The 27,423-nt window shown below is 39.4% G+C and overlaps 3 protein-coding genes across 3 annotated transcripts; 1 reads left to right on the forward strand and 2 right to left on the reverse strand.

Moving 5' to 3' along the window:
- Positions 1-120: 120 nt before the first annotated feature.
- sptlc1 (serine palmitoyltransferase, long chain base subunit 1) lies at positions 121-4,474 on the reverse strand. The gene is made up of 15 exons (XM_020926596.2): positions 4,387-4,474; positions 3,643-3,750; positions 3,472-3,566; positions 3,264-3,357; positions 3,106-3,178; positions 2,873-3,005; positions 2,666-2,795; positions 2,515-2,604; positions 2,310-2,417; positions 1,802-1,897; positions 1,634-1,730; positions 1,151-1,205; positions 857-974; positions 698-771; positions 121-595 (listed from the first exon to the last, which is right to left on the reverse strand). Exons 1-15 carry the CDS (start codon positions 4,462-4,464, stop codon positions 502-504), a joined length of 1,443 nt encoding a protein of 480 aa, XP_020782255.2. The 5' UTR covers positions 4,465-4,474; the 3' UTR covers positions 121-501.
- megf10 (multiple EGF-like-domains 10) lies at positions 4,324-27,293 on the forward strand. Its single transcript, XM_055153684.1, is given in 26 exon segments — positions 4,324-4,497; positions 13,802-13,933; positions 14,595-14,696; positions 14,937-15,037; positions 16,302-16,394; positions 20,380-20,548; positions 20,550-20,624; positions 20,702-20,822; positions 21,156-21,292; positions 22,624-22,836; positions 23,248-23,422; positions 23,505-23,625; positions 23,703-23,866; positions 23,998-24,100; positions 24,572-24,718; positions 24,796-24,930; positions 25,003-25,131; positions 25,209-25,337; positions 25,430-25,558; positions 25,652-25,780; positions 25,867-26,091; positions 26,167-26,279; positions 26,362-26,482; positions 26,598-26,642; positions 26,725-26,934; positions 27,018-27,293. Coding segments are annotated over 26 exon segments (3,423 nt in total). The 5' UTR covers positions 4,324-4,438; the 3' UTR covers positions 27,164-27,293.
- Positions 4,675-8,344, reverse strand: chsy3 (chondroitin sulfate synthase 3). Its single transcript, XM_055153685.1, has 3 exons — positions 7,239-8,344; positions 6,889-7,172; positions 4,675-6,790 (listed from the first exon to the last, which is right to left on the reverse strand). Exons 1-3 carry the CDS (start codon positions 7,810-7,812, stop codon positions 5,234-5,236), a joined length of 2,415 nt encoding a protein of 804 aa, XP_055009660.1. The 5' UTR covers positions 7,813-8,344; the 3' UTR covers positions 4,675-5,233.
- Positions 27,294-27,423: the final 130 nt, after the last annotated feature.

Raw genomic sequence — 27,423 nt, forward strand, 5'->3', positions numbered from 1 at the left:
CGCAATCGACTTGAATATAAAGTTTTAAAAATGTCTTTCTCATGCTTTTCTGAGAGCGACTTAAAGTGAACAATAAGTTTAGAAGGTCACTTAACAAAAAGATCGACTCATAGACCTATATGAAACCAATCAAATTGTATTTGTAATGTGTCATAATAAAAATATCCATAATATTAAAGTCATAATATTATTAAAACGTAAATAAAAGTATACCAGGTTACAAAACAGAGATAAATTGTCAACCAGAGTTATCTTATTTAAGAATTATTGTTTAACTTTTACTTTATTCTATCAAGAGAAAGTGTGTTACTGTTAGCAAAACAGTAAGGGCACATGATAAAACAAGAATCATTCAAAATGACAAAAAAAAAAGACAAAAAAGTTCTATGAATAAAAATATATAACAACAAAGCTGCACACAGTATCCAGTGAGCAATGTTCAGTCAATATACACCAGTGCTCTTCACAGTGACATCCTACTGCCCACTGACACCTCCATATTCATTTAAGGATAGTTGTCACTGCCTCTTTGATACAAGACACAGCCTTCTGTATGTCTTCTTCAGTCTGTTCAACAGTGATCACCACCCTGATGCTGTACACAAACAAAAACATACAAAATCAAAATACTAAAAATCACAAATTTGTTGAAAGCATTTAGAAACATTTTCAGTGCATTTTCAGGAAAACACATTACCTTGGAGCAGGCAGAAAACGTTCTTCTTTCTCCAAATATCTTGCAAGAGTTAGAGCTATGCTACGTTCCATACACTGACAACAATAATAAGAAAAACATTAGAATAATATTACAAATAGTCCTTATTTAGTTTGACAGCTAATGGTCTGAGTTACATACATATTCTACAATGTTGCGAAGCAGCTGCATATCAGAGTCTCGGGAGCCTGTAGTTCTTTCAAGTTGCAAGTGGAGGGCTGGAGCAAAAGGCATTCCCACCAACTTCAAACCAGGAATACTGACACAAACAAGCAACAAGATGAAAGATAAATCCCCTACAGAAGCCTTAAAACATGACACAAAAGTGTGAAGCTCACAGTGGCTAGAAGTTATTTGTATTTATTTAAGAAAGCCAAAGAGAGGGCATATGGAGAATGTTTAGTATGCCGTCTGTGTAATCATTGATTCACTTACTCTTGTAAAGCCTCATAAACATGCTTGCACTTTTTTCTCAGGACAGAGAAGATATCTGCTTGACACAAAGAGCAAATTACACAAATGTACAAGCTGATTTAAAGGAGAACTATGTAACTTTTTGATTGGGGGTCCATCACCTGCCTGTTTTTATGGGAATGTCATTGCTCTGCCTTAAATGTTCGACAGTATAACATTAAACAGCTCTACCTTACATTTATTCAATTACAGGTGGTTTTATAGCTCAAAAATACCTAGAAAAGCAGGCATTCTGACTGTGAAGGTGGTTGCCTCTCCACAGATCTGACCAGTAACTTGGTCTAGTTTGGTTTCCATGTAAATAGAATGGTTTAATACTATATTGTTAAACACTCCAGAGAAAGCAATAACATCTCCCTGGAGAAAAGCATTTGACTGACCGTCCACCAGAAAAGTTACACTTTTAAATGATTCTATAAAACATACAGATAAGTCCAGTTTTACCTGGATCCTCCTCCATGATATTTAAAGCTTCAATGGCCGCAGCGGCCAGCATTGGAGGCAGAGAGGCAGAGAAGCAGTAACCCTGACCTGAAAGACGCTAGAAACAGAATAAACTTTTTTAAAAAATGAATCTTTACTTGTACAAAAGATAAAAAAAAAAAAGTTTACCTGGTGGTCAATGACAAAGGAGCGACCACAGCAGAACCCACCGATGGAGGCCACGGCATTCTCCATGTTTGCACTAATCAGATCAATATCGTCTATCTGCAAGAGGAGATTATAGGTAAATAATAATAATAATGAGATTTTGCTTATATATGGAGAAACTAGAAAAGGAAGACTATAGAGATACAGAGACATCCTGTGCAATGCTAGTGTAAAGACAGCAGCCATTAGTCTGAAGCCCAGGTTAATTCTAAAAACACAAAGTTTATGGAATTACAGCAACTTGGAAACACACAAATCATTCAGTGGTTCAGGGATGTCAAACTCTAGAGCTGAGCAATCACAGTAATGACCCTGTTTACCATTGGATTCATGCCAAATATATACATGCTTTAATAGGCTGGTTTGTAGTACACAACTGGATCATGTCTTGTAAATTGAGACCAGTATGTTGATTCAGGAACTAATTTAAATTACATGTAAGTACATATTCAGTATAAAAGAAACTCACATTAACTCCAAAATGCTCTGTGACCCCTCTGCCATGTTCTCCCAACACCCCGAAAGACATGCTCTCCTCCAGGAAGATCCGCACTTTGTACTTGTACTTCAGTTTTACCTGATGATGCACAAAATGCAAATAGTACTAGAGTTTAATAAAACAAAAATGAATATGAATACTTCATAAGAAGGACAGTTGTTTTAGTTCTACAAACCAGGTCAGGGAGCGGACAGACATCTGCAGTGTTTATGTACAATCCCTCAACTACAATGAACTTCCGTGTCACTCGTGCCTTTCTGGGATTCTGAAAAAGTATATAAATGAATGCAACAGAAAAAGTGAAATATAACAATTAGACATTTTACCTTCTGGTCCTCCTGTTCCTGCTCTCTCAGCAATCTCTCCAGATCTTCCATGTCATTATGTTTAAAGTATTTGATAAAGCTGCGAGATGCTTGAAGGCCTTTCTGGATGGCAAAGCAGGCAGCCTCATCTCTGGATATACAAGACAAAACAATGGTAACTTCTGCATTCTGAAAGACAATACAACTTTTAGCAGTAAAAATACTAACACAAAGATGATGTCCCCCCTCTTGGAGTAGGCTGGTATTGCACTAGCAATAGTTGCAAAACCATAAGAGTAGATAATAGCCTCTTCAGTGTTCATAAATTTGGCCAGACGACTTTCCAATTCCAGGTGAACATCTATTGAAACAAATAGTTCATTATTAACAAAACAATAACATTCTGAGTGACCTGACTAAATGATATTTATGTGAAAGAGTGCACCTATACCTAGACTTACCAAAAGTCCCATAGAAGCCTCTTGGACCACATGTACCAACACCATATTTCCTTAGGGAAGTCAATGCCTTTTGCTGAATTTAGATAAAAATGTATTCATACTATCACTATACATTTGTCAATAGTTATGTGTTTTGATTGTGAGAAAAGGTAACTTACTTTGACACGATCATTTTCAAGTAGACCAAGGAAATTAAAAGAAGCAAAATTAATGCATTCTTTTCCATTGATTATAATTCTGTGACTGGGAGGCCTGTAATGATAAGAAAATGAAATATTTTATGTATAGGGCAGGAGTTGTCATTGATTGACCATTTGAAATTAAAGTTAAGTCAAGTTAAGTTTAAATTAAGTCAAAGAGCTTTACCCTGTTACAACATCATAGTTAAATGAAGGATGGTCTTTGGAAACAGGAGGGACTAGTGGCTCTGGTTGCCATTCCTCGATCAGATCCTCCTTTTCCTGAAAACAGGTTTGGTCAATTACTTTACTATTTACACTACATTAGTTGCTGTTTGCTGGTATTTACACACTTTACCTTCTCTGTTAGTTTATGTGTCTCATGTAGCCTGTAGGTCTTGGAGAAGAGCAGTCTTATTATCCACAGAATGAGAATCCCTTCCAGAATCAGATGATAAGCAGGTGCCTGCAAAAAACAGGATAAGAACGGGGTCATTGGCTTATTAGGTTTGAGTGTGGCTGCTGTGGTAATTGGGTGTGAGCTGATGGCATGTAGAAGTGTTGGGTTGTGTTAGCTAGTGTTATTTCTCACAGACTCTTCTGTGCCAGAAAAGCTTTTGTTTACAATATGAAAACAACTGTTTATTTGGAGGTGTCAGACATTTTACCATCATTCTCAAAGAGAATGTCAAGAGTCTAGACATGACATCAATGTAAATCGGTAGTCAAATTGACACATTTCATTCAGGTTTTAAAATTTTGTGTTGGTAGTAAATAACTCAACATGAACTTGTTTCAGTAAATGTATCAAATATGCTTCTATGCTTTGCTATGCTAATCCAATTAATGTCCTAAAGCACATTTTGCTGACTGGTCACACAAAGCAATATTTAACACAAAAGAACATTAACAAACTTCGATAGTCTCCAGGCATGTCAAACATCGCCCCATCAGTACTTCCTGACTGAATTTCAGGTCACGTTAAAAACGCTTAAAGTAACTTTTAGCGGAGATCACGTGAAGAAACACATCAGGGAGGCGTTCGAGCTACAACTGTTGATACAATTATAAATAAAAAGAGAAGTTTAAATGGAGATTTTACCTCATAAAACGCTTGCACCATTTCCACCAACACCCACTGCTGACCGGACGCCATGTTTATTCTACTCTGCAGCGTCATCAGGCGTGCCGCGTTCACGTACTCCATAAAAAGGTACATTGTTTATACCAACACCGTGAACGCGTCTTTTTGACAGAAGATATGGGATTGGGAATTATTAGTTTGATGAACCATGATATATATTGATTCGTTTCAGTAAACTATAAGGAACTATAACTGAATATCCCATGTAAGAGATCCGACCAACACAACCAGACAGAACCATTTACATAGTTAGCATACACATAAATACATACATGCATACATACATGCATACATTTATTTATATTTATTTAAAATTATTGCCAGAATACATTTTAATGAACATTTTTGACAATGTAGCTGGACATGTGGTACACAGTACAGTGGTAGTCCACTACATCATAGAACTCACAATTATGTTGTGGGCTATAGGCCTACAAAACATCATCATAAATCAGTCCATAATAAAAAATATGCAAATGATTATTCCTTAAAAAGTACCGACCAGTGTGACACTGGGTAAGTTATTTTGCAAATCTGTGGAAAATGATCCGCGTCAATTACTACTATATCAAATTTAAAAAATATATTATTCCAGCATGTGTTGTATTTAGCAAAGGGCAGTGAAAAAGAAAAGAGGTAGCTTAATAAATCTGTGAACGGTTTATTTACTTTGAGATTCTACTCACTTATAACATAATTGCAAATTGTAAAGTAAATAAATATTTTTTTAAATGTATTCTTATTTTAATTTTGATATTTTAATTTCCAGAACAGCAAACTGAGGTAAACTGCGAAGTAGTAATCATTATGATATGGTCCTGTTAAAGCCCTCCATGTGTTTTTCAAGCCACAGCTCAGCCAGCTGCATTGTTGAAGCATATGTACTCGCTCTGGACCCAAGGCACATTTTGAATTGTTTTTGCTCCAGACTGGCATTACAGTGAACAGGATGATAAATATGCACAATTCCTGGTTCTTGGCTGCGCAAAACTTTTAAACCAGAATTAATCATTTTAGTGTATAAATCTACATCCTCCAAGCCCCATCCCAAAATGGAGGTATCAAAACCTCCTGCTTTTATCAAATCACTTTTAAAAATACAAGTGATTCCAAAACCATAATCACGCCAGAACCCACTTTTTTTAGTGATCACAAATTTGTTATCTCTTGGATTGTTTTCTGCATAAACTATTTTAGGGTTGTACTGGCTAAAAACTATGGGAAAATATACTTGTACACCCTGAACAGTATTCTCTCTGCATCGTTGCACGGCATCAGCTGTAAAAATAAGATCAACATCACAGAAGAAGAGGAGAGTGTCATTGTCGAGCAAAGCGGAGCCGATCTCCAAAGCAAGTCCTCTTGAGAAGTTTCCAGTCATAGGAATAACAGTGAGGTCTGCTCTTGGGTACTTTTTGCTGTAGTCTTCAATTAACTGAGCATGCTTCCCTTTCAGTTGACTGTTTTCATTTTCAACTAGAATTATGGAGAGTTTTACATTTTGTTTAGGAATCAAACAAACTTTTTCAAAGTTGTCCATAAAGCGCACAAATATTTCATAACGACCTGACAGTGGTACAAGGATGTGGACTTTCTTCTGACTTTGGTCCCACATCTCCTTGGTCGGCTCATAAAACTGAAAAGACAAGAACTTCAGAGAGTTTGACAAAAAACTCTGTGACTCAGAGTTTATGGCAGCCACAAGTTCATTCACATCCAACTCTTCAGTCTCAGTGACAAAAGGCTGGCTGAAGGACTGCTGCAGATAAGCATGCCGCCTCACAGGCACTGTTATCTTACGTCCTTTATGCTTTTTGTACAAAAGCAGTAGATCTAATATGTATTCAGCACCATGCATTGGATCTACTCGGTAATAACCATACTGCACCTCTTTAAAGTCAATAACACGGCCGCGTGTTTTTGAATTCTCATTTATCATTTCCATGACTTGCATAATAATATCTTCTAATGCAGTTCGAAGAGAATTTCCAAGGCTTTGTCTCGCCATCTTGTTTTCTACTGCAGAGTAAATATGGCGGCCAGTCAGGAAATCCCACTCAATCACATCATTTCTATCACTGGGCTGGAAGCGCATGTATGAAGGTAGAGCACCCAGCTGTTGATCCTCCCATAACATCTGTGTGTCACTGGCTTGGCTCATGATTAGTGCTTCACGATGAAGCAGGATGCTGCGATAACGAAGTCTGGAAATCTCACGGCTCAACATGAAGTTGTGGAGTCTGTACTGGTATGCAGGCCGTTTGTTTGGGTGAAGCGTGATAGCATTATGGATCTTTGGGCTGTGAAGTTCTTCGATAAAACCTTTTTTGTGTTCATAGTTCTCATAGAAGAGTTGCTGCATCTGTGGAAACAGTTACCGGATGGCTTAACCAACAATAAAAAGTATATTTGATTTTTTTTGTGTCAATCATAAACATTATGCTGCGACTCTGAACATACCTCATAAGACCACACACACTGTGTCCCTCCAAATCTCCGCACACAGCGTCCCACCTCCACATCCTCGTGTGTGGTGTACATCTCTCTGAGACATGTGCCAATGTGAGGAACCATCCTGCGTAGCACCTCTCGACTGAAGATCATCCCAGGACCCCCCATACAGAAGTTCTCTCCAGGTTCAAGGGCCAACCTGCCTAACTCCTCTGCCATGCCCAGGCCTGTCTGACCAAGGTACAGCGGTTTACTGCTGTTCAGAGACCGGAGAAAGGACTCCAACTTTTCACCTGTCATGAGAAAAAATGGATTAAACAACCTAATATGTCCCACACGACACAATCAAGAACAATCACCTCTTATGTAGACATCATCATCAGCCCGCATGAACCACTCGTACTTATCCAGGTAGTGGTCATGGATGTATTTGAGCATCATAAATGATTTCTTCTGTGGAGGGTAGGAGTCATCCACACCTGTCAGTGAGATCACAGGGACGGGGACGGGCATAGGGACCTTGTCTGAGCCAGCGCTGGAGAAAAACTCCACCTTCCCGGGAATGGAGTGTGCCCAGGTTTTGTAAGCAGCCACTGCCCGATACGTCAGGTACTTTTTGGCAGTCATGACACCAACGTAGAGGAATAGTCTGGGCCGACTGATGGTCCCGTTGTTCTGACCACTCCGCTCAGTGTTGGACAATTTGTCCGCTTGTGAGGGTATCTGGGAGCTGCCACGGTCAGTCGTAAACGCGGGGTCCCCCTGTACCGCCGGTGTTTTTCCAACGGAGACATCTCCATAGTATGAACATACAGAGGGCTTCCTACGTTTATTGTCCAAAACCTGTGGCACAATGAGCCATGTGGACGCAGTGAACCCAACAAAGATGCCAAAAAACAGAGTTGTCCACGGTCTCCTGGATTTCAGAGCCATAACTAAAATCAGACTCCAAATTTACCTCTGCGGTGTAAAACATGAATAGACCCGTTGTTTATCATCTGTGCTGACGTGTATGGGCACCCGCGCTCTGTGGGTAAAGCTGTGGAGCTGTCCAATGGAGTTTTCGCCATTTTCATCTTCAATTATTAATGCGAATTAGTTTCTCTTCAGGAAGAAGCAACCTTTATAGCCCCGCTTTCTAAACTGCATCACAAAAGTTACATTTCATTAGCCAGGCAGTGAGCCGCACTACCTCACACTTGAATCACAAACCAGTCCCGTTATCCTGCAGTGATTACTGTCTTCATTATTAGAATAGACTTATTAGCATAGCTTCGGGGTTTTTGGGTTTTTGTGGTGAAACGCGCGGTCTCGTCTTCATCCCGGCTATACGTAATACGTAACGCTTCAATGCGCAAAATTAATTATCAAAAAATAAATAAAATTTGCTTTCTGAGGTTGCTACAAAAACAGAGCAGGCAAGTTGTCATCGTGAGACACCTTTTGTAAATACCACCAAGTAGCACCAGTCGCGCTTCCTTTGCATTTTTTTTTTTTCAGAATTAAATTTGTCTTATTTTGTTTTACTGCTCTTAGTGTGTGAATTTTCTCTCAATATCTATTCACGTCAAAACTATTAATAGTAAAATTAAACCTCTACTGAATCTTCCCGTTGATAATTTCATTTTAATAAAAAGACCATTATTAATTAAACCTTTAATGTTTTATTATGAAATTTGTGCTGGCCTGTTCAATGGCTCTAAAATAGACATCCGTTCACGAGTTACTTCTACAGGTTAACCAGCAGATGTCAGCAAAGTACGTTAATTGTTGTTTGGGAACAGAAAAAAAGAGTCGCTACATGTCATGCCGTTTGTTAGGCATATCCTGTAATTTTGCCTATTTTTGAGCTTTAAAGACAATTTTGGAAAAGTCAGTTTTTTTTAAAGAGCCTACATTTTGCTATTCTCATAAACTCAACATAATCTATGTTATAATGTTGTATCCTCATCACAAGGAACAGGAGTTGTATTTTGTTTCATTCACACAAGTTCTTCTCTCAGACTGAAAACACTCTTTTCCACCTTGTGATCCACTGTGTTTTTAAACTTTAGATACCTTCACTAGAATCATTTGGATAATTTCAGCTCTGGAATTGCCGGTTTTTACTGAACTAAAGGGAGCTGTTAACTAAAACTACCTCCACATGACATCACAAGGTGGGACAGAGCATCTTGAGCTTTGAAGATGTAGATAGAGGGTTCCTCAAACATGTGTGAATGAAACAAAACACAACTCCAGATAAGTTTTTGATGAGGTAACAGCATTATAAAGCTCACAAATATCAATTTGCAATAATATAAGACCTTTAAATAATGAAAAATAAAGTGTGACATTTTTGAAAAATCTAACCCAATAAACATGGGCCTGATGCTATAAACAACACAAGCTCACTTTCCCAGTAGGCCTACTTGTTTCAATTTCATTGACTGAATTTCAATTGTAGCCTCTGATTTCAAAGGATGAGACTTAAGCGAAAGAAGCCGCTGTCTGATTGGCCATGCTCCCGGTCACGTGAGCAGAGTCCCGCTGTGGCTCTTTAGAGAAAACTTTGGATTCGTGGTGTTGATGGCTTGCGCACACAGTCTCGGCTCTCTCACTTGACCGAGTCTGCTGTACAACTTTTCTCTGATCATAAAGGGATTTTCTTAAGACAGCGCCAGGAATTATTAACAATATCCTGGACCAAGACGGACCCATGAGACTGAGGAGAGCCGGCATTCTCTATTAAAACAGGTGAATCACTATACACGAGCTGCTGTGAACATTTTAAACATTTGCATTTAGAAACTGTAAATGCCTGACTTTGTGCTCAATAAATAGGTAATTAGTAACGATTAGCTTAGTGCTTTACGAAACAAAATATTGTGTGAAAAAGGCTAAAAGTTTCAAGACTTACTTGTTAACTGCCCCATGAAGATGTTATGCTTTTGCCTGGAATGTTTCATTAAATTATGAAGATCTATGAAGATGATCCTTCTCATTAAGAATCAAGTTTTGTTTTGTTTATTTTTATAGCAATGAAACATGTGTAATTGAAAAATAATAATAATAATAATAAAAGTTTACTGCTATTCTATAAAATATTCCAGGAAAAACAATAGCATCTCCATGAGGACAAGCAGGTGGCGGAGGCTCCACCAGGAAAGTTGCACAGTACACATACGAGTTAAATAAGCTTGATTCCTATAGCTTCCTTCATAGAGCTCCTTTAATTGTGACCATCTCTCTGCTTTCAAAAATAGTTTTCTTGGTTTAAACACATACCAATCCCAATCAACACTTTGGGGGAAATGGGGCAGAAATATCCAAAAATAAAACTAGTGGGAAAAATCTCAACTGTGTGGAATTTGAAATTCAAGGCTATCACTTTACAAAAGCATGTTGTTATTACAGCAATTATAATTTCACCAACAGAAACCCAAACCCAATAACCTGCATCCTTTTTTTTTTTTTTTTTCAAATCCTTGTAAAGGTAAACAAACACTAAAGTTGAATGCCACCACACACTCCTACTATTTAAGGAAGGCTTCGGAAGGAAGTTTGGAATCACATCATTTATATGGACCAGTACTTCATCCAGAAATGTGTGGTTTTCTTATTTGGGTGCATCTCTTCTGTGGACAGGAAGCTTTAGATCAGGCTCCGAGTCAGCCAAAACACAATGGTCTGCTGTAGCATATAAACAAATTTGTGACTAGCTTTATGAACAGAAAGTTAAAGCAATAGCCTATAAATAAAAATTTAAGAAATCACACATTTTGACACACTGATGGCATGTGTGGCATCAGTGATTTAGACATTGGCAGACTCCTGTTCTGTCTGGAGTTCCCATGTCCAGTGGTGTAAAGCTCCCCCAAATGCAACACCTGTTGTTGTTAACAATACAATAAACATTGTGAAACAAACATGCTTTGGACTATAATAGTCCAATCATTTTCAGCTGCTAAAAATTGCTCAAACATGTCCCAATTTGAATGAATGAAATAAATGTCTGCAGGATCCCAACCTGACTCAAATCCAAAAAATAATACACATGGAGTTTCATTCTGAGCCCAAGCCAAGATAGAACAAGAGAGAATGGTGTAAAAAGAAGCAACAAGCTTACAGTGTTTTAATCGTTATGTCACAACACAATCGAAGGGATCGTCCATAAGAAGTAACCATTAGAACTAACTTTAATACTTTTACAAACAAAGTTTCGTCCGCTTTTAGGAACACTGGGTGAAAGTCATCCCCCTCTGCACGGGGTGTGAAAGTCTAAACGGAGTACGCTAAAAAACAAACATATTTACTGCAGGCTAAATAAACTGCGGAGAAATCTTTAACCAGGGTTGTGAAATAGGGTTGATCCAAATACTAATTGATACTATATTATGGAATAGATACAGATTTGACCAAGTCCCATTGATCTTTTTCACATGCAGTTATTTGAAATGTAAATATATTTTTATATTCATTCATGTTGAAATGGTAAAGGATACTTGATTTTACAGTACAGAACAGTCATCATCAAGGACAGTCTTCCCTCTCCCAGACTTTCCAGACTTAAGATTTGTGCCAATATTTGGTCCTTTTTGCAATTATCGTTTCATCACATTGAGATGGGGATGTGGTCACTCATATTTGTGAGGCATGCTTTTACTTTTGCATTGGAGTCAGCTGCTGCTCAAACGTCACTTTCAGCTGTTGTTTTTCTGACTTGATGGAAATGTGCAACTGTGACTTTCACTGCACTTTTACTTCACTACACTGCTATAAAGATACTCAAACTTTCATTTTATTAAACCTTTTTAATGAGCAGATTCTTTTACAACAATTTCAGTCATTATGATGTTATAGGATTTATCTGGTTTGCATTTTAAACTACTTAGAAAGTCATACTCCGGTGTGTATTCTCTTTTCTGCTGTTGTCCATATAAATCTTAATAAAATAATTAGTCCACTAATAATACATTTGGTCGAGTAAGACATAACTGCCCTATTAATCAATAAATGCCCCAAGAACTACAGCCCTGTTTGTCATAATGTTGACAAGTTAAATAAAGCATTAGGATGTGTGAATTGACACAAATCATCATGTGAGTTAAAATCCTGTGACTATTTGGATGAATAGGTTACACAGTTTGGTACATTCTGAATCTGGGATACTCAGTAAAATATAATTTTACTTGGAGCAAAGACACATGAATCCTTTGCCTGTGTGTGCGTCCTTGTGTGATGTTGGAGGGACTTCACACGGCAAAGACAGTGAGGCGTCACTGGTCTTCTGCTTATAACAGTATGTTCATGTAGTGTAATCCTCTCCAGTCTCTGTGGTGGATGTGTGTGTATCTCCCACACAGCATGGCCCTTGTTTGGCCAACAGTACATTTGTCTCAGGATGGAGAGGGGTTTTTTCAGCACTGGTGGCTGCAGCTGTGCCCATTCGGTGCAGTGAAACCAGAGAAGCCTGTCCATGCTGTAAACGCTGTTTAACGGGCACAGACTTCACTGACAAGCTACGGTTTCCAAAAGAATCACAGCCTCTTAACCTCCTCACCTTGTGCTTTGGCTTTCTTGATATTAGTATCGAGGGAGGGATTAAGCAGCTGGGCCAGTAAACAGAGCAGTAGTGGAGGCGAGAGAGAGGAAGAGGACCAGACGGACAAAGTGTGGACATTTTAACTTTTACATTTTAAGCCTCCAGGGATTTAGATCATATGTTTTTATCAAACTTTATTACCTCTTTAGCACTTCAATTTCACATATGGTGTTAGTAATTTGTGGAACCACACACGCCTCGAGACTTAATACCAAATCTTATCTCACTGTCACTATAAGCTGAACCCACATACATCTTTATCCAGGACAAAACAGTGTCAGTGTTCTTTTTGCATCAATTTACATACTGATTAGACAAATGTTTAAATTAACTTAAGTTAACCCAAGATTTAACAGCACTGCTTATGACCCTCTGTGCCTGGAATATGTTATTGAAATTAGTAGTGGTATCGAGCAACTCTCAGCTTTGATATAGAGATACTGTACATTAACTGTAGTGGTCTATAGCCGCTGGTATAGTTACATCTCTTGTGATTTTGTTTGTGGTTTTGTTGTTGTCACTGGTGAACTCTGGTTGCCCTCTCTGAAGCTAGCTCAGGTAATGTGACAAGACTACTGATGCTCTGAGGCTTTGTCAGGCTCTTTGCTGACATGTGAATGGGACTCTGAGAAACAAGGCACCGTAAGGGCTTCTCGTGCTTCTTGTACTATATAGGCCATTGTTTCAAGGGGAGTCAATTGGTTTGACTAAATTATAAGAAGATTGCATTGCATTTGAATGTTGAGACTAGGGGTGTTGAGACTGTTATGAAAACTAGACCAACCACAACCCCCTTGATTAAACTTGATAAATGTGGCGTGCTATCTACAGTAGCTACATATAGGAGATCAAGCAGACATGCACAATACGGGATCAAGATTTTCAATAATATTCACTCTGGATGGGGTACATAATATATCATAGGGTACATACATAAAGGTGTACTGAATACATGTAATGAACATTTTCTTTAAAAACATCATTTTTAGCTGGCTATGAAACTGAACCTAGAACAGTATTTGTTTGTGTCTTAGGTCTTCCTTATCATTAGGGCTAGCTTTGAAATACTCAAATAACGCTGGAGCCCAGTGTAACCTACAATCAGTGAGAGAGTTCTGTCATTGTGGTAAACATTCTCAGAACTGTGTAGAGGAAAAACAAATATTTCTCCTGTATGTTCTTAAATGCCAGTCCATAAAAGCAGCCAATAAAGTAAATTGTCAGCTGTGTTTTAGCTTAAGACAACATTTAGCATATAGTTGTTTTCTTGGTGTCAAAATGTATTGAAATCTTCCATTATAATGAGTGAACGTGTTGTGTCTGGTCTCTTGTTTATAGGTGCAGCTCAGAGATGGCCTTGACGCTCTACTACCATCGCACAGTCCTTTTGGCTGCATCCTTCTGCTTTCTTCCTTGTATTACTTCCTCGCTAAACCTGGAGGATCCTAATGTTTGCAGTCACTGGGAAAGGTCAGTGTACGATGTTGCAATGTCCATCCACCCAAAGCCACTATAAAGGAGCAAATTCAACTCTGATGTTTAAGAACTTAGGTGCAGTCCGATTTCCCAGCTAGATTGGCTTTCAGTGTCTAATCTAAGGAAACAGCTGCACACACACACACGCGCACACGCGCACACACACACACTGAGAGTAACAACCAAAAAGTAATGAGCCCAAAACATGGACAGATTCAGTATTCCTAGGGACACAACAATACCATGCACGGGCCACCAAGGCTAATTGCTAACTTTCAAATTGGCAAGTGATTGCTTTGCTACTAGGAGCAGCAAACACCTAGCATTGTTCTGGAAACATGATGGGAGAACATTAATCGTTTTTTGTCAAGTCAAAATTTGTAAATATATGAATTCTCATTGTGCATAAAGCAACTTCACAAGGCAGTCATAAGGACCTTTTTCCTGAACCAAAGTCAGTCCAGTTTCATCTTTCTCATATCATCATGCAAAACAGGACCACACACAGAGACCACTTTAGTCTTGAGAGGTGAAAACAAAACTGCTGTGGGTGTTTAATCCATTGAGTACACAAGTGACACTGGCAGCTCGCATGCATCATGCATCTGAATACTTCCGGTTCATATTTCAAACATTTTTGGGTTTGTGTTTTCAGTTACTCTGTGACAGTGCAGGAGACCTATGCTCATCCCTATGACCAGATTTATTACACCAGTTGCACAGACATCCTCAACTGGTTCAAATGCACCAGGCACAGGTAAGAAGTGTTATGCATGGAACATATTTTCATACATGTACAAACAAGCACGTAAATATCCTAACTAGAGACTGTAGTTTAAATACATGACTTTTGGGAACAGTTGAAATCTATAAGTAACTTGTAAACTAGTGACATCTCTTTATATTGCGTTGATTTTAATGTGAAGCACTTTGGTCACCATGAGTGTTGTAAAGGGTTCTATAAATAAAGATAGGTTGATCTTGTGTCTGGGTGCAGAGTTAGCTACAAAACAGCCTATCGCAGAGGGGAGAAAACCATGTACAGGCGGAAATCACAGTGCTGCCCAGGCTTTTTTGAGGATGGAGAGATTTGTGCTCGTAAGTAACTTCAACACACACACACACACACAGCTTTTATTTATTATTAGGATAACAGCGATAATTTGGTGAGTGAAACCAGTTAACATAGCCATGTGGATAAAACCATCACAGTATTAGAGTAGTTGTTAATAATAGCAATGAAGATCAAAGTATGTTGGAAATATTCTTGCCAGCTGCACTTAAACTGCATGTTGTAGCTGGTGAGGTGAAAGTGCGTGTGGTTGTGCCCAAGGCCTCTGGTGTTGGGGCTCTTTATTGTGGCCAACAGGCGCAAACAGGTGTGATGTCACAGGGCCATTACCCAAAACAACTGTTGTAGCTGTGCATCGAAAAAGATCTTCTTCTTATTTCAAAAAAATAAAATGCTTTGATATATCTCAGGTTAATATGAGTATTGTTTTATCTAAGTATCTAATCTTTTATTTAGACTGAAGTAGGCTGAATCACATGGTACTGAAAAGAAGAGAGACACTTGAGGCTAAATTATATTTCCAGATGGAAGGCAACAGAGAGAAAAAAAAAAGCCAAAAATGGATTAATTTAGTGCATGTTGGAAGGAGTCCATGTGTCTACTACGCTCAAGCGTTTTAAAGACGAAGTTAATGATGGAATGAATCTGGTCTTTTGATCAAACCAAGACTCTGTGATTATTAATTAAGATGATTTAGGAGCAAATTTGTCCTGTGGGTTGATTTCCTAGTATTTAAGAATCATAGAAAATCAGCAAACAGATTTAAAAACAGCACACCATGTATACATTACTTAAAGGCCTAATATTATTGTCCACATGATATTTGTTTGCAATATTTTAATATGTTTTATGGTAAATGGTAAATGGTCACATTTTTCTATAGCGCTTTTCCACCTTCAAGGCACTCAAAGAGCTTTACAACAAGGAACCACTCACCCATTCACACACACATTCACACACCAGTATACGCAGACACTGTTTATGTGTGCGCAGTGGGTTAAAGTTATCAGAGCAAGTACTTAGATTACAGAAGATTTGATGTTCCCGCTGTACATAGTTAATAGCAGCCTTAGTCACTGTGTTTGCAGTGCAGTAGATGCAGTAATATGTTCTTGGCCTATTAATATAGAAGTAGGCCTACATTTAAGTTGCCCAAACTAAAAAATTCATCGTTCTTTTTGTAGTACAATTTTATATGCACACGCCTTGAGTAATCTCATCTGTTTTGTATAGTGATGTGTGAAAACATGCTTTGCCCTTTTGCACATCTCTTGTCTATTTCTCCCTTAGCCTTCTGCGCAGAAAACTGTGTTCATGGCCGCTGTATGGCCCCCAACACCTGCCAGTGTGAGCCGGGCTGGGGGGGCTCCAACTGCTCCAGTGGTAAGTCAACCCAGCTGCTGCTGTCCATGAGCAGCACTGTGTTTGTGTGAAACCCTGGTGTCTGTAGAACCACTTTGACTTCAAAAAAGGAAAACAGACTCATGTATCACTTTACTGCTAGTGCTTTGTTCACTTTAAAGTGCATGCTTACTCTTTGTCTTGGACAACAGGTAGGCTTCATACCGTATCTAATATTAATATAGCCATGTACAACAAACAAACAAAATAAACAAATAAACAATCAAACAAGAAAACAAGAAGAGAACTTAACACTTGATGCTTATGAAACTTAATTTTGCTATGTGTGACACTGTTGTGTTTTATATAACATCTTTCAAAGAAAAATGTGAGCTACAAATAGCCAGTGCCCCTGTACAGTCACAATAATCTTTATTTTAGCAGCTGTGTGTGTGGTACTGTCAGTGTTGTGTGCCAAAAACCAACAGTGTGTGTCTTTGTTGGACAATTGCATTATTCCAGACAGTAGCTCGTTTACACTAGTGTCTCTCATTAGGATTTGAACATGATATTACCTTTTAACCCAGCTGTCGACCAGCATGTGCTCAGTCTCATGCCACAGCTGCAGCACAGTACTTCCGCTACTTTACACAAGCAATTATATTTCAATATCTGATTTAATTATCTTTGTTTCACAGGATATTTGCCCTGGTTAAAATAAATGATTATTTCATAACCAGTTTATATACATTTCTTTTTACGACAAGCCGCAACTGAGTCATTACATGAAAGGATGTGAGTGTGAGGATGTAAAATTTCCCATCTCACGAGACTGTGCATCTCTCGTCAGCTCACTGCTCCCAGGCCACACCACAACAAATGTCTTCAGGCTGAAGTTGCTGCTGAACTCATGTTAGACCGTTGTTTATCCTTGTGGCGTTTAACCTGTGTAGTAAATGTTTTGTTTGCACACAACCCTTCATACAGTGTGAGTCTTGAGGTTATTTCTGCGTGTTCTGATAGGACAATGAATGCCTCTGTACTGTGGTCTATAGGCTCATGTGTATGAGGAGCCCACAGGGTGTGCCCGTTGTCTTTGGTTTCTGCCTGTAATAAAGATGGGTATTGTAGTGTCGGGCCCCAGGGCTCCCCTAGGCCCCTCTGAGTCTGACCCATTGCTTGTCTGTCTGCTCCGTCTGCATCACCACAAACAACCGCTGCCTCTGCTTTATGTTCAAATGTGTATGCAGTTTAAGGTACAACTGACACCCCAACCATACAGCCAGGGAATTCAATAAAAAAGTTGCTAAACTACGGGCTCAGTGCATTTGCAGGGCAGGGTAACTTGCCTTTCTCTGAATGTCAGTTTGAAATACGTTTTGCTCTGCAGTCCTTCTTCAGTATAGTCAGGAGGCCAGATACTATGAAACAAGGTTGGTTATAGAGCAAAAAAAAGGTCTGCATGTCCTCCCTAGTTTCTGTTATGGTCTAAAGACTGGCATTTTTAAGTGCAGTGCACATGTTTTTCTCTAAAAAAAATAACCTTGCACTGTAAAATAGATTTAATGTCAATTATAGTTATTTTTTTCCCTTGTATGCTCTTCTAGTAGATTAGTCAGTCATTTCAGTCTGCACCTAGTCTGAATCTCTGGTGCCCTTGGTTCCAGACAGACCACTAGAACTGAGACAGACATTATCAGGATATGATGATGATGATGATATGATGCCCTTATAGAGAATATATAGTTTGCAACAAACAGAAAAAAGCAGAGCGCTGGTTTATGATTGGGATGAAGACATTAGGTCAAGCAGAATGGCTTTAATTTCCTCAAGAGTCCCACAGATAAGCCTCATTTTACAGGTCAGTGAGCCATTACAATATGTCTGAGGATCAATTTGGGGAGCAAAAACAGGAAATGGGCAGATGGTGCACATGGGGAGAGCAGGAATAATAGAAAAGCTGTAGAAAATTGTGTGGTAGGAAATAACCCTAGGCTTTGGAGCTTGTGATTTAGTACACAAGACAACACCACAAGATGCTCTTTAGATCTCAATTTCAGCTGCAGTAAGAGGGTGTGGGCTGTCACTGTTTTGTTAGTGCAGGAGTTTAAGTAAAGAAATCTTGTCCACTATCAGAGAAACTCCTTCTGGGGAAAACAAAGAATGTTACAGATGTTTTTTCTCAGCTGAAGTTTGAGTATCAGTGTGAGAGACTTTGGGTTCCTATGAGCACTCACTGGTGTAATGGAAGTGAAGCCAGCTTCCAATTCCTCCCAAGAGAAGAGAGCCAACACACAGCCATTGCCAACTCATGCACTAAACAATCTGAACCAGAATGCCAACCTCTTTTTCCTAGTGGATGTAAATATTATAACATTTATTATGTCTGTGAACTAAAGTTAGGAGTTTAGAAATTATATCACAGCTGTGGTGTTGTTTTGTACATTTTTATTTAGTAACCTTTACTTGAATAAAAACTGAACTGACTAATTTGGTACTTTTCTACTCTTTAGGTCATTGTATATTGTGGACTGCCTGTTATTCCACACTTAAATTAACTTAGTGAAAAATTAAAACTGTGCGTCATGTGACTCGTGCACTGCTGTCCTTTGTAACTGGCCTTCTTGAATGGGCTGGTGAAAGGGAACAGGCTGTTCTCAGGAGGGGGACGAGGAGCCCCCAGCTCCTGGAGTTTGGCCTTTCTTCAATCTAGGTCATGTTTCACAAAGGTACCAGGATGGCAGAGAATTTCCATGTGCATCTTAGTATCTAATCTCCTCCCCCTCCCATTGTCCATACAACCTGGTCCCGGGATGGGGCATGGCTCAGGACTGCCTCAGGAAACAGTGCAGTGTGCATGTTTTATACTGGGTCAGAGCGGAGTGGACTAATGCGTCTGGATAAAAGAAGCCTAGATTTATTTGAAGAGGTCCAACAAATAGTGGCCTGACTGGGATGGGAAGTGGTGCTCATGTTCTGCAGAGGATATGTCAATCCTGTCATTTTAACTTGTTAATACTTGCATGGAGATGTGCTTGAAAACCACCTAATGCCCTGCCTGGGTATAGGTAAAGGGATTGCATTCATATAACATCACAATGTTCTATAATCCCTGTAGTTTAACATTGATCTGGGGAACATGGCAACACTCTATTGTCAAATTAACTCTTATCTACTACTATAAAGAAATCTACAGCTCCACAGCCATACATCTAAACCATATCTAATCCACACCAAAACAAGCAAATATAGATGCATATTATATACCTCACCAAATCAGATAGTGTGATGTTGCTTTGCATAAATCCTCCAACAATTACTATTTATGTTCTTCTGTAATCAAATATTGACAATGCTTCATAGTGCAGACACCACCCAAACCAGCTGTGCTTTATATATGCACCAATCAGCCAGGAAAACCTCCTTGAGTTTAAAGGCCACTCACAACCACAACCCCCATGAAAACTATTATTATGTCCACATGCCACCATTTGCTGTAATGATTATAGCTGGACCTAAATGAAGTGGGAAATGGTTTGACTAATTGAAATATCTGAATGGCATTTGTTACATTAACCTCTGTGGACATCTCAAAATAGTTAATAGAGCGTGGGAAAGCTGTAGACAGTGTAGTCCCCAAACAAAGCTTCTCAATTAGTTTGTTTCAAATTTTAAGTTTCAACACACACACACATACAAATTTAGATTTCCCTTTAACAGTAGTGGCCCAGTTAATCCTTTAGTATAAATTTTAATATCTGAGTATCTTAAAATGATGAGCTTTGTGTAGTAACACAAAGTAATTTGTGCTGATGCCTATGTATGCTGACACACCTGGGAAAAGCTCTCCTGAACCAGTGATAGCCTGGATGATAAGAGATTGAGACAATATGAGCATCTCAGGTTAAAGGGTGGTCAATGGGAAAACAAGCATGCATGTTATCAGTTGAAGATTGAGAGAACTTCAAACAGGGCCTAAACAGTTAATGTTTTTAATGTTTCCTTTTTATGTTGTGCTCATTTTTAGCATGTGACAGTGAGCACTGGGGTCCACACTGCAGCAACCGATGCCAGTGCAAGAACAGAGCTCTATGCAACCCCATCACTGGAGCGTGCCTGTGCCCACCTGGATACAGAGGGTGGCGCTGTGAAGCTCAGTGTGAAGTGGGCACCTATGGGACCAGCTGTCAACAGAAGTCAGTGTCAGAATGGAGCAACCTGTCATCATGTGACCGGAGAGTGCAAGTGTACCCCAGGATACACAGGTGCTATGTAAGTTAGCCTCTCCATTCTAACTGTTAACTCTTTAAACATGTCATGTGCTGATTATCAACTGCTTTTTCCTGTAGCTGTGAAGACTTATGCCCTCCAGGTAAACATGGACAGAAATGTGAGGAGAGATGTCCCTGTCAAAATGGAGGAGTCTGTCATCATGTGACAGGAGAGTGCACCTGTCCTGCTGGCTGGATGGTACAAGTTCACACTTAAGAACAAGAACATAAAGGCATCAAATTCTCTTTCATATTGTTCTAGAGGATAAGTAATTTCTTATAGCAAAAACAGGTGTATTGCATGTCCCCTTTACCAATGGGCAATAGAATGTAAACAACAAACTTTGGAGCTACACTGCAACTGATTCTTGGATTCATTCAGTCACCAATGTGCCTGGTCAGAAAATGTTTCTGCATAATTATCAGGATAGTTTTAAAAATCTGATGCTATACTATATGTTGTACTGATATATCTATAGTCCTATAACATATATAATTGTATTACTGAAAGTATTGCTGCATCTGTTGTTAGGGTACAGTGTGTGGTCAGCCATGCCCCGAAGGAAGATTTGGCCTAAACTGTTCCCATGAGTGTCAGTGTCATAACAATGGCTTTTGTGTTCCCTCCACGGGACAGTGTCTGTGCCACGCAGGCTACACTGGAGAACGGTGAGACACACACCATCATCAATATTATTCAATTTCTGTCTTTTTGACTGGCAAAAATACAACTTTTGAGTCCAGCACATAAACTGCACCTTACAGCGACATTCTATTTCTGATACAATTCAGTGTACTACTGCACATGTAAAATATACATTATAAAAAACTAAAGTGCCTTCTTCAAACTTCACTGGAGGCAAACACACAAATGTCACTTACTCAGTGTTTTCACAGATAAATGCAGAGTACCAAACAGGCTGTAGGCCCATATAATTAACAATGTCAAAGTGCACAAACCATATACTTATGGTGACCAATGGTGAGACAAGAATAGCCTCTCTGTGTGCGCTTTTATAAGTAAATATGGGTTTGAGGGAAACCAGACGTCATGGTATAGCGCTGCTAGGAACTGGGTCAGCACCACCACTCCCTAAGCCACTGAAATCCATTAATGGGTCACTCTATGGATGGGAGGGCTATGATTGCCCCTCAGGATGACAAAACTAGGAAATGAGCTGTGCTGCTTATTGAGAGAATGCATTGCTAAAAGCAGATAACAGTCCTTTACAATATTAAACACAACAAAAAACAAAACAAAAAGCAATAGACATCATCCGAAATAAACACTAACTCTAAAATGCTTATGCCTGTCTTTTTAGCCCCCTGTAAATGAATGGTTTCAGTATTTCATTAGCGTATCCTGTTTGATTTAGTGGTTGCTTTGGTAACTCAAACAAAAATATAAGAAATCCTTTGTGAACTTACAACATTTCAGGTGTGTCTGTTTGCTCCTTTACTGCTGTATTTGAATAGAGCATAGAAAAGCGGATACAAAAGCATCAGTGACATTTAGCAACCTCTGAACTCAAAGTAGGGGAACTATTTGTGTTTGCAAAAGTTTTGCCTTTTTACTACTTTTGGATTTCAGCAATTGTCAAAATATGCAAAATATAATTTTATTCAAAAATTCAACAGAAGGATGATTTGACACTAAGCAAACATTTTGGGGCCTGCTGGGCATCACTGCATGTACAAATGTCAATGTTATTTCTAAATGAGGTTGGGTATGATATGCTTAAACATTCAAGATTTGAACATGCCAAGCATGTCACTGACTTAAAATGAAACCAGTATCCTTGGGTAACCTCTACTGGAGTGGATAATGGAGATAACTTGCCATCACATACCTGTCCTAATCTGCTTTCTGGCTTGACTTTAATACATTCAACTAAGTTATGGTTTCTTGTTTATCCTCGAGTGTTCAAATCACTACACCTGTGGATGTTACAAAGCAAGTCATAACTTAAACTTTTTCTGCTTGGTTCCTCTTTAAACAGGTGCCAAGACCAGTGTCCAGTGGGGACTTATGGAGCAGGCTGTACAAAGACATGTAGTTGTAAGAACAATGGCAAATGCTACCACACTAATGGCATGTGTCTGTGTGAACCTGGCTACACTGGAGAGATGTGTGAGACCAGACTGTGTCCTGAAGGTTTCTATGGACTCAAGTGTGACAAAAAGTGTCCCTGCGCTGCACACAACACACGCAGGTACGACATATACTTATAGTGGTCAAAGTGTGTGTAGAGCAACTGCTATTAGGAGTTTAGTGGATGACTTCACAAGCATCTGGAGTTTAACATGTGTTGCTCTCCAGTCCACATGTCCATCTCAATGCTTCTGCTGTCTAAGTACAGCTGCTGTCAGCCACAGTTGTGTAGAAACAAAGGCGCATTTTCTATGTCCAGTAGCAGGAGGGCTCCACCTGCTGGGTGTAGCAGAGCATAGAGTTGACAGCAGTGGTTTGGTGGTTATTAGTGTTACCAACATTAAGAAAAAAGGTTTATCAGAGCTCTTTAATGGATACTTTTGGTTAAAATGTGTTTACCTGGTATTAATTAAAATATGGTTAATATTGCATCAAAAGGAGATAAATAAATGCAATCCTTGTCTATTCTCAGGTGTCAGCCAGTATCTGGTGAATGTACATGTCTTCCTGGATGGTCTGGCCTCTACTGTAATGAAACTTGTACACCAGGGTTTTTTGGAGAATTGTGCCAACAAGTTTGTCAGTGTCAGAATGGGGCGGACTGCCACAGTGTGACAGGACAGTGCATCTGTGCTCCAGGATTCATGGTAAACTGTGATATTAAAATTGAAAGCACATTGATAAAATACAATATTGTGTACAACATGTGATCATATTTATTTTCACTAGGGTCCCAACTGCTCAGTGCCTTGTCCAGCAGGAAGTCATGGAATCAATTGTTCTTCAAGCTGCAACTGTAAAAATGGAGCTCAGTGTTCCTCTGTGGATGGCTCCTGCTCCTGTCAGCCAGGTGAGCAGGGCAGTGACAGTGAGAATGACTGTTGTGAAACTAAATAATCTTTACTGGATTATTTTACACTCTTTCAGGGTGGCATGGGGTGGACTGCTCTATCAACTGTCCGAGTGGCACCTGGGGTCTGGGCTGTAACCACACCTGTTTGTGTAGCAATGGAGGGGCTTGTAATGCATTGAATGGAGTCTGCACATGTGCATCAGGCTGGAGAGGCGAAAGATGTGACACACGCTGCTCGGTGAGTAAGATCACATTCTGTCTGATTTTGGAAAATACATGTTTTTTTAAAAAACAAAACAAAACAAAACAAAAAAATGATATATATATATATATATATATATATATATATATGTTCGCTTCCTTCTCCAGGATGGGACCTATGGCTTGGACTGTAAAGAGCGCTGTGACTGTAGCCATGCTGATGGGTGTGATCATGCCACAGGACACTGCCGCTGCTTGGCTGGGTGGACTGGTAAATAGTTTTACTCTAAATAATGTGTTTTAAATCTAGATCTTTTCCTTATGTTTTTTATCTGTCAGTCTCTTGACTTTTCTAAACCCATCTCAGTTGCAGGGTTGCAGCATTCATTATAGATAGCATGCCTGTCTGCTTAGCAACATGCACATGTCTCAAAGAGGTCTTTGTACCTGCTCCTCTGGGCTCCATGTCTCTGCAGCCTCCTACTGCTTCTAAAAGAAAGATTAATGAGAGGGATCCAAAAGGGGCTGTGTTGGCGAAAAGACTGCACTTAATGAATGTTCCTTCCTGCCAGAAACAAGACTTTTCCCAGATTTAAGTTTATGTATTTATTTATTTTAACCTTTTGTATATTTATTGTTATACCACAAATAATTATATGTCTTTTCAACCAAATTCCTTGTAACTTAATTTATTTAATCAAGATATTGTATTTTATACTGTGCATGTATTGTTTGTGTGCAGGTATTCACTGTGACAGTGTGTGTGCTGAGGGCCGCTGGGGCCCCAACTGCTCCCTCCCCTGTAACTGTAAAAACGGAGCCTCCTGCTCTCCAGATGAGGGCACATGTGAATGTGCTCCAGGGTATAGAGGCACCACCTGTCAGAGAAGTGAGTAGCCACACATTCACAATATCAGTTGTTAGTTAGTAGTCATTTTAGGCTTATTTTAAATGCATATCTTACAGTTTGTTCACCAGGGTATTTTGGCCACCGCTGCAGTCAAACCTGCCCACAGTGTGTTCACAGCAATGGGCCATGCCATCATGTATCAGGACAGTGTGACTGCCTGCCAGGCTTCAAGGGGGCACTATGCAATGAGGGTAAAGCCTGAGAGTGTATGTAATTACTTTTAATGAAGATAATTGTGATGATTCATGTGTTGAATTGGGCAGTGTGTCCTAGTGGTCGCTTTGGGAAGAATTGTGCTTGGAGCTGCAGTTGTACAAACAATGGCACCTGTAATCCTATAGACGGGTCATGTCAGTGTTACCCTGGTTGGATTGGAAGTGACTGTTCTCAGCGTAAGACTTAATAAAGCATATTATATACATATTTAAATGTTCTTTCTTACCAAGCCTAATTACAATATATTTTATAGCTTGTCCTCCTGGTCAGTGGGGCCCCAATTGCATCCATACGTGTAACTGTCACAATGGAGCTTACTGCAGTGCATATGACGGAGAGTGCAAATGTACACCAGGATGGACAGGTCTTTACTGCACACAGCGTAAGTACCAGTCTGTCGTAATGCATGGCTCTGCTGGTAGAGTGAATGTTTTATTATCCTTCATCCAACCTGCCTAATTTCTTCACTCTCAGGATGTCCATTGAGTTTTTATGGAAAAGATTGTTCTCAGACCTGTCAGTGCAAGAATGGAGCTGACTGCGACCACATCTCTGGACAGTGTACTTGTCGCACAGGCTTCATGGGACGCCACTGTGAGCAGAGTATGTACATGAGGACACTTAGATATAAGGCGATTTTTGAGTATTGGAAATTATAATCAATTGACCATTTTACTATTTTGAAATTATTTTCAGAGTGTCCATTGGGTTCATATGGCTATGGCTGTCGTCAGGTGTGTGACTGTCTTAATAACTCCACTTGTGATCACATGACAGGCACATGTTACTGCAACCCAGGCTGGAAAGGAGCACGTTGTGACCAGGGTAAGTTCACATGCACTTGAACTAGTATAGGAAGTACAATTTCCATACTTTATTTATAAATTTAAAAAATACTTCTTTCTGGATAGCCGGTGTGGTGGTGGGCAGTCTCAACAGTCTAACCAGTGAAGCCATGCACGCAGACACCTATCAGATTGGTGCTATTGCTGGCATTATAATTCTGGTGTTACTGGTCATCTTCCTCCTTGTACTCTTCATTATCTACCGAAAGAAGCAAAAAGGCAAAGAGCCCACTATGCCGGCAGTAACGTATACTCCAGCAATGAGGATCACCGCTGATTATGCAATTGCAGGTACATGAAAGTATATAAAACAATATATATTAAAAATATGTATGGAAATATGGTTTAATTAACTGGATCTTTCAGATGCTCATTCACCATGTGAAGGACACCCAAGTAACTACTTCTCCAATCCAAGCTACCACACTTTGACCCAATGCATCAGCCCACCACTGGTAAACAATGCCTCATATGGACAGGTATGACTGAAATTAAAATTTGTAAAAGCCCTGCCCTATAACGTCCATATAAATGGTTTCAGTAATTAATCTTTAATTTTAGACCAAAAACAACCCGCTCTTTGTGAGCATAAAGAATGTGGAGCCAAGAAAGCGTAACATTGCTGATCATACTGGTACTCTGCCTGCTGACTGGAAACAAGGGGACTGCTTCAAAGAACTAGGTGATTTTAGATAATGAGTTTGAATGTGTGGATAATTCATTAAGAACAAACATTATTTTTAAGTAAACAAGTGTAACATAAACAAAATAGATTGACGAATATTCTTTTCACATAGGGGCTTATGGCATTGACAGAAGATACACAGGACAATCTTTGCATGGTACAAAATAAGAACAATCTTAACATTAAACAAGAAAAAATATATCTCTAACTCCCTTCCTTATCCTTGTTCTCTCCGTCAGATCTGGTTAAGGACACGCCTTATCATGCTAGTTCATCTTCACTCAACAGTTCTGAAAACCCATATGCCACAATCAAAGACCCTCCACTCCTGACAACAAAAAACACAGAGTGTGGGTATGTGGAGATGAAGTCTCCAACCAGACGAGATCCACCATATGCTGAAATAAGCAACAGCAGCCCCACAAACAACAGAAATGTCTATGAAGTTGGTAAGCCTGAGATATTCTTTAAAACTGTGGTTGAACTCTTTTGGAGAAAAATAAAATTTTTTCTCCCACTCTTTACATTTCAGAGCCAACTGTGACCACTGTACCAAGCGGGCAATTTGGTCAGGATCCCTACGACATGCCGAGAAATAGCCACATCCCCAGTCATTACGATATTCTACCAATGCGGGAGAGTCCCACCTCAGAGGACAATAACATGGACAGTGAATAACAGGACAGAGGAGCCATATTCAGACTGGACCGCCGCTTTGACTGGGCAGAACCACAACTGGAATTCCTAAGTGTTGCCACCTTTGGAAACTACTGCTGTACTATGTGGCACTGATCTGTTGGATACAAGCACAGAGGCTACTTTCAAACAGATGTTAAATGTGCAGCCTTTGGAACTGCAAAAACCTAGTACGTCACTGTCTGTGCAGATGTCAACATTAGCAGAAACTCACATTGGAGACTCACGAACAATATAAGTTT

This window comes from Boleophthalmus pectinirostris, unplaced genomic scaffold (genome assembly GCF_026225935.1).
Source record: "Boleophthalmus pectinirostris isolate CB_2022bp ecotype Guang Dong unplaced genomic scaffold, ASM2622593v1 HiC_scaffold_18, whole genome shotgun sequence".
NCBI lineage: Eukaryota > Metazoa > Chordata > Actinopteri > Gobiiformes > Gobiidae > Boleophthalmus > Boleophthalmus pectinirostris.

Excerpts from the sequence above, each read along its gene's own strand:
- sptlc1 (XM_020926596.2), bottom strand. The coding sequence starts at position 4,464 with ATGACGCTGCAGAGTAGAATAAACATGGCGTCCGGTCAGCAGTGGGTG. Across the intron at positions 3,567-3,642 it reads CACATAAACTAACAGAGAAG|GAAAAGGAGGATCTGATCGA; the intron begins GTAAAGTGTGTA and ends ACCTGTTTTCAG. Across the intron at positions 2,418-2,514 it reads TCTGTCCGCTCCCTGACCTG|GTAAAACTGAAGTACAAGTA; the intron begins GTTTGTAGAACT and ends GTGCATCATCAG.
- chsy3 (XM_055153685.1), bottom strand. The coding sequence starts at position 7,812 with ATGGCTCTGAAATCCAGGAGACCGTGGACAACTCTGTTTTTTGGCATC. Across the intron at positions 7,173-7,238 it reads TGATGATGTCTACATAAGAG|GTGAAAAGTTGGAGTCCTTT; the intron begins GTGATTGTTCTT and ends TTCTCATGACAG. Across the intron at positions 6,791-6,888 it reads AGTGTGTGTGGTCTTATGAG|ATGCAGCAACTCTTCTATGA; the intron begins GTATGTTCAGAG and ends CTGTTTCCACAG.